Below are 7,475 nucleotides of genomic sequence, written 5' to 3' on the forward strand. Positions count from 1 at the left end.
GATGTTTTGTTTTTACCAAATTGAGTTACTGTGGATGCTGTGGTCTATGATTAGTATGCTGTTTCATCAGCAGCTCTGGTGGCTCACAGAAGGGAGGGAGTAACACCATGCTTTACTGTGTCCTGTCTATTATACAGCTGTTTTTGGATATAGCCATCTAAACAGGATGAGTCGAAGCCTAGTTGTTTAGCACTGTTTCTCAATTTGTGGCACAATTTGTTTACCACTGCTGGTACACAAACTCCTTTGGGTGGTACATATGTGGATGTATGTGGAGGTATCTCTGAAATATGTTAAATTAATTTAGTGACATTTAATACTACCTTACTACTTTGTTTTGAATGAGAATACCTCAACTATGTATCATAGGTCATGTGTATCATGTGTAATCCTGTAATATTTTGGTTCCATCAGGCTGCTCTGTAGTCACAGTCATGCAGATAACATGCATACACCCATGATCAGTTATGACCTAAAATGTGACAGTAAGATAGTAAGAGGAGGTAAAAAAAATGCAATTGTGGCCCTAAACATGAAATATTAGGAAGAGAAGGAACAGGAGAACATCTTTTGCACCCAAGTACCTCTTCAACAAAAGTCAACAATAAAAAAGCTACTTATTATGAACAAACCTGCCCCTTGTGAACTGTCTGTAACTTTTTTAATATATTGATTTTATTGTTGTTATCATTATTATTGGTTGCTGATGTTATATATGTTTTTTTTCTATCACTAGTTTGACATTACATTATGTAGTTTTATTGTTCTCTGTATGTTAATTCTGTGAAATCTTAACTCTAGGTGGAGGCTTTAAATAAGCCCATCTGGGCCTCTCCATGCACTTTACATTATTTGTTATCTTTGTCATTTCTATCTATGTGGGGAATCTTCCCATGGATGTCCAGGAGAGAGACATTGAGGATCTCTTCTACAAATATGGAAAAATGTAATTGAAGAACAATAGAGGAACTATCCCCTTTGCCTTTATATAAGAAGAAGAAGATATACTTTATTAATCCCTCAATGGTGAAATTGTTTTTTCACTCTATTTTAGATGCATTTTTAACCCGGACACATACACATGCAGTACAACGGCATAGACATGCAAACGTGGAGAGAGATGATAGAGTGATGGGCAGCCAGCCAGTTAGGGGTTGGTGCCTTGCTCAAGGGCACCTCGACAGTGCCCAGGAGGTGAACTGGCACCTCTCCAGCTACCAGTCCACCTTCCATATTTTTGGTTCATGTGGGACTTGAACCAGCCACTCTCCGGTTCCCAAGCCAAGTCCCTATGGACTGAGCTACTGCCGCCCCCCAATATGCATTTAATATGCTTTTAAATAAAAGAATGTTAAAAAAAAAAAGAAAAGTTAAAGAAACACTAGTTTAATGCATTATTAGGAGTTAGTACCACAGACAAACATGTTCCTGTCCTTACCGGCAGGTGGCAGCAGTGCACCGACCGTCTCCACTGTCTGCCGGAAATGTAGCAGAGCTACTTGCTAATGTTGCTAACACGGAAACAGCCCAGCGTGCGGTGCTAGGTGGTAAGTTAGCATCAGGGTAAACCTACGAAAGAAGGCGTCAGCTTTGGTGTGAAAGGTAATTACACTTTATTTTTTTTAAATGTATATAAAATTAAGTGTTGTTTGCGGCATGTGTTTAATTTGCACACCGACCAGCTGTTTCTGTTTGAGTATTGTCACGAAGCAGACGCTCGCTAGCCCGACTAGCTGACCTTACACTATCAACAAAGAGATCGGGCTGTTGTTGGAGTTCACAGCGTTCACGTTTCAGACACAAATACCGAAATGAATCGCCCGGTGAAACTGTTTTCTGTTGCACAGTCGTGCGTTAAAAGTGTGGCTGCAGAAACAGCTTCGCAAGACAAAAAAAAAAAACAACTGAACACAACAGACTGTAGCTAATGTTAGCTGCGGGCTAGTTTGGCCGTAGCTTAAGGTTAATGCTTGAAAACGACTGCTGCCTGACAGCCGGACTCTGACACACAGGAGCTGTTTTTAATATTAAAATCACAATATCAAACATCAACTTGAATGTTCAGCTGACTAGCAGCAAACAGGTTTGGTCCCTTAACCAACTGTTGTGTGTGTGTGTGTGTCAAGGCCTGCGAAATGTATCCAAATCCACAGACAGATGTTTGTTTTAATGTTATTTTTTTAATGTGACCGAAGTGTGTTTTTGAATGGGATTGAAATTAAATGTCATTGCGCAATCACAGGATTAATTTAAGTACTAATAAATAGCCCATATGCAAGTATCCAGAAAGAGATAAACACCTGCTGATTGTAATGCAGTTTAATAAAACAGCCATAAATAACACCTGGACATGTAAGGCTATAAGTTTGATGTTGCACTGTTGTTAGATAAAGAAATAGATAAATAGTCCTTTATACCACGTAGCACTATTTTTACAGACATTAAAATCCAGCATCTGACCCTGACAGTTCATACAGGAGGAGGTTTATTCCCGATTAAATTATTGTTGGCTTGTCCTGAACAGGACCAGTACAAGAACCTGAGCTCATTTTGGTTTTAAAGAGGTTCTCCTGATCTGCATTTCTCTTCCTGATATTTCCTGTTGCTGGAGCTGAGTTTTTTTTAATTTTATTTTTTATCTTCAACCATTCACTTTATTTCCACTTAGGCTCTGAACTCTCGTCACATTTGAAAGGTCCAGTGTGTAACATGTAACATGTGCTTTATGTCCGCCGTGGTTTTTCCATGTTTGGAGTGGGAGGGTGAGGCGAGTGGTCTTCAGTTGTTTGCAGTCTAAAAACTTCACTACTAGATGCCACGAAATCCTACACACTGCTCCTTTTAAGTTAATCGTAGATGAATGTGCATGTCTATGTGTCAGGCTGATATTTGCAGCAAAACCTATTTTAAAAAACATTCAAGCGATCCACTAGTTTGAATTAATTTTTGTGTCATGGATGTTTTTAAGTTATTTTATTTAATTAAAAACAACATATTAGAAATACAGGTTACAAACTGAAAAAGGAAAAACCTGACTAAAAGACAGGCTTGCCATAGCAATGACAAACTGGTTTAGTGAGTATGAAAATGTTGTGAATCATTTGATTCGCTCCTTCAGTCACCAGATCTCAACCCAGCTGAACACCAATGAGAGATTTCAGTGGACCATCATAAATGTGTTTTAATTTGTCACTCATCTGTACAAATGTACCATGAAGTGCTGTAACAAGTGAATTTCCGTTGGTGTGGCTTCAATAAAGTCTCTTATCTTTTCTTGTCTACACACACACACACACTGAAGGAAGTTGTGAAAGTGTGTCACTCAGAGTGCTCATAATTTCAAGCAGTATAATTCTGTAACTGTTTTATTAAGGTCGTTGGACATTCATTACCCCTGTGTTTTAAAGCTTTCAGGCTCGGATCCGAGGTCCTGTGCCATTTTTCTTGAACTCATCCATTGCTACTATCATGGCTGCGTTCCCGAGTTTTATTTTTGTCTAAATTAAGGAATTGGAGGCGGATGGACTAAGTTTTGGATTGGAACTAGGATTAGGACACCTTCTACAGCTATTTGTGAAAGCAAGAAGTGATCTTAAAGTCTGCCGGTGCCCCCCCCATTCTGTGTCAGCAGTGCCATTCACTCAACCACCATGTCGGATGGCCGGATCTATGTGGGGAATCTTCCCGTGGATGTCCAGGAGAGAGACATTGAGGATCTCTTCTACAAATATGGAAAAATCCGTGATATTGAATTGAAGAACAATAGAGGAACTATCCCCTTTGCCTTCGTGCGATTTGAAGACCCACGGTGAGTTTTAGAGATGGTCTCTGCCAAGTCGAGTCACATTCCCCTTGTTGGACATCTTAGGTTTTGTCGTATAATATCGTCTCCAGTGACTGACAGCAGGGATTGGATGGAGACGGCATTTCCAGGTCTAGTGAAACAGGCGTACTTTGGTAAGGAGTTCTTTGCTCTCTTCTCTTAGGGATGCAGATGATGCCGTCTATGGAAGGAATGGATATGGATATGGAGACTCCAAGCTACGTGTAGAGTATCCTCGATCCTCTGGTGCTAAATTTGGTCCTATGGGAGGTGGTGGTGGAGGTGGTGGTGGAGGAGGACAAGGAGGTGGACAAGGAGGAGGACCTAGGGGAAGATTTGGACCCCCAACTCGAAGATCTGAATTCCGGGTCATAGTGACTGGTAGGTGGACGTCGTGAGTCATAGCCAATTAATCTTTTTTCTCTCTTTCACACCATCCTGGAGGTCAAGGCAATTGGTTTGATGGTGGACGTAAGATTCATAGGCAGATATGTTTCTCTCGCACTCTCTCATGGCGGATTGGAGGACAAAGAGGATTAGTAGGTGGACATCATGAGTCGTAGGCAGATATGTTTCTCTCTCTTTGTCATGGCGGACTGGAGGACAAGGGGACTAGTAGAGGACGTCATGAGTCGTAGGCAGATGTGTGTCTCTCTCTTTCATGGCGGACTGGAGGACAAAGGGACTAGTAGATGGACATCATGAGTCGTAGGCAGATATATTTCTCTCTCTTTGTCATGGCGGACTGGAGGACAAGGGGACTAGTAGAGGACGTCATGAGTCGTAGGCAGATATGTTTCTCTCTCTCTCTCTCTCGTGGCGGACTGGAGGTCAAGGGGACTAAGTGGATCAGGTCAAGTCAGCTCCTTAAGTCATGAAAAACAAATCAGTAAACTCAAACCGGTCTTGTTGGCTGCATAATCCCAAACACCGCCTATAGTGACTGGTAGGTGTAATTTTGTCATTGCATATCATTAATTATTTATGTTTTACATTTATCTCATGTTTATACTAGTATGTTAATGTAAGCTGTTAAAATTGGAGTGCTTATCTAAGACCAGCCCCTTTTTAAAATCTAAGGTTTATAGAGCTGCCTGACTTGACCGGTCATACTAGAGCAGATTTCTGGAAGTAAAACACTCCGGGGCTCTGGTCTGAAAATATTGGGATTCAATAATTTCTTCCACTTGGTCTTAAATTTGTTTTTAAGGGTTAGATCTCCTCAACCATCAGTTAACATACCATAGAAAGGAACTTGTGAACACTGTGTGGAGAAGTGGGTAGAGTTTTACACATCCAGAGAGTTACAATAGTAACATTCGTAGCCTTTTTCCTGCTAAGAGTTAAGGTGGCTGTTCAGTTGAACTTTTACAACTCTGGGATTTGAATTAAACTCTGAGTTGAGGAGGATAAGGCTTGAAAAATTTGAATATCTTTGTGTAATTCAGCCACAATTATGTGTGACGTGTGTTTTCGTTTATGATGGCAAATATCCATAACAGCCCGTGAAGCTCAGAGGTTAAGTTATGGTGTCATATCTCACTGATGGACAGTTGTCATAACTGTTATCAGTGATAATGGTAATGCAAATTTGTAATCTGTAGCCATCACTGTTTCCTGAATAATTCACCCTTCTTGAAAGAAAACATTCCTATACACATTTTACGTAGGTAAACCCAAACTCTTCCCACTTCTCCATCTGTTTCCATTTAGCTTAGACTTTATAAAAATGCCTTAAAACTAAATGATTAATAAGGGTGATGAAACCTGACCCTGCAGTAATTTTAGGTTTGAAGTATCAGGTAATTTGATGTGATGAAGCGAGTTTTGTCCCCATCACATTTATCTCTTTCCAATTCCAGGGTTACCACCAACTGGGAGCTGGCAGGATCTGAAGGATCACATGCGCGAGGCAGGAGACGTTTGTTTTGCAGACGTGCAGCGCGATGGCGAAGGCGTGGTGGAGTTTCTCCGTAGAGAGGACATGGAGTATGCACTGCGTAGACTGGATCGCACTGAGTTTCGTTCACATCAAGTGAGTTCAAGTGCTGACGAAATTTTTCCTATCATCTTTTTTTGGTGCTTCAAGAAATAAATGTCTTATGTTTTTATTTTTGCAGGGCGAGACTGCTTACATCCGTGTCTATGAGGAGAGGGGCACTCCCAACTGGGGTCGGTCACGGTCCCGCTCCAGATCCAGGGGTCGCTATTCACCTCCCTACCATAACAGAGGATCCCCCCCTCCACGCTACCAGTCACCTCCACGCCATACTATGTCCCGCCATAGTCCACCCCCAAGGAGGCACCCTCCACAGCACCATAGCCCACCGCCGCGTCATTACCGGTAGAAAGTCTCATCATTTGATGAATTTGAGGAAATGTTTTTGTAATTCCTTTTTTTTTTTTTTTTTTTTTTAAACCCAGGCTTCCTCGTAGGATACATCGTTATTTCTTGATGCAAAACATTCCATGGTCAGGATCACTTGAACACACCCTGCTCCTCCCCACAGCCTTAAAGATTTTTGTCTTTTAAACACCCACATGTGTTATCTGGAAACAGAATCGTTGTTTCTTTGTGGTTTTTCTTAGCGAGGTAGTTGATCGTCATATAACACATTGGAGGTTTCTTTTATAAAGAAATCCTGGGTTGTGATGTCAAACATTGACGGGAACCAGTACATGCGCACACACATACGCGTAAATGTCCAAAACAAATGACGCTATTCTGCAGCTATCAGGCTTAAAGGTCATAGTGCTTCTTACATTTTTGACTAAATTTTCCTTTTTGTGTGTCATATTTCTGTAGCTTTAAATATGAAGTTTTTTGCCAATCCAAGAACCTGTGAAGCTATTAAATATCCTCCTCTGACTCAAAACGTGTAAAGTTAGTGAGCCTTTTTAAAGTAGTGACATGTTGACTGTGAGCCTCACCTTTTTTTTATTTTATTTTATTAAATGTATCAGCCTCTCATCGAGGTGGCCTGTAGGTGGACTATAATTTGTATGCATCTCTAATGTTTTTTTCTTTACCAATAAAATGCAAAGTTTTAGTGTCTGTCTCATTCTTTTGTCCTCAAAAATGTCAAGCTGACCTCTGCGAATAAAACTTATTTATATTTTTAAATAAGCAATAGTTTTAGCGTAATTTTGATTAAGGGATTAGTCTGTAAAGATAGACTATATCCTCGAGTGTAGCCTGTTTGACCTTCAGCTAAGATGCTGCACAGTGTGGTTGATATTTGTGAGTGTTAAGTTGCATCTGAAGCGTTGCCTGTTTTGCAGTGGATGGTGAAACATCAGTGGTTCAAGTGTTCATCTCATTATATATTTCTAAATTATTTTTAAAAATGTGTTGGAACAACAACTATGAGATCTAAGACCTGAAATCTGACTTCTCATTTTATATTTTTGTGCCTTGGAAATATTCCTCCAGGCTTCAGAAGAGGCAACTCAAACCTTTTGAAGATCTTTATGGCTGCAAGCAAAACATTTGAATTTGACTTTTGCCCTGCTCCTCTCCCATTTAAATCACATTAGGAATGGGTTGTTTGATTGTAGGTGTGCTGTATATTTAGTACATTACAAAAGTTTCAACTGTCAAGTCTGGAAAGACACACGAGGCACATGAGATGCAAAATATAATATTTTTAAT

The 7,475-nt window shown here is 40.3% G+C and overlaps 1 protein-coding gene across 3 annotated transcripts; it reads left to right on the forward strand.

Moving 5' to 3' along the window:
- Positions 1 to 1,471: 1,471 nt before the first annotated feature.
- srsf9 (serine and arginine rich splicing factor 9) lies at positions 1,472 to 6,873 on the forward strand. Of its 3 annotated transcripts, none has more exons than XM_027282217.1 (5): positions 1,472 to 1,602; positions 3,629 to 3,808; positions 3,987 to 4,204; positions 5,686 to 5,858; positions 5,944 to 6,873. In XM_027282217.1, exons 2-5 carry the CDS (start codon positions 3,651 to 3,653, stop codon positions 6,169 to 6,171), a joined length of 777 nt encoding a protein of 258 aa, XP_027138018.1. In that variant the 5' UTR covers positions 1,472 to 1,602; positions 3,629 to 3,650; the 3' UTR covers positions 6,172 to 6,873. The 3 variants fall into 3 exon arrangements, with proteins under 3 accessions (XP_027138018.1, XP_027138016.1, XP_027138017.1); XM_027282215.1 differs by having other exon boundaries at positions 3,632 to 3,808; XM_027282216.1 differs by having other exon boundaries at positions 1,486 to 1,602; positions 3,408 to 3,808.
- Positions 6,874 to 7,475: the final 602 nt, after the last annotated feature.

Source organism: Larimichthys crocea, chromosome IX (assembly GCF_000972845.2).
Source record: "Larimichthys crocea isolate SSNF chromosome IX, L_crocea_2.0, whole genome shotgun sequence".
NCBI lineage: Eukaryota > Metazoa > Chordata > Actinopteri > Sciaenidae > Larimichthys > Larimichthys crocea.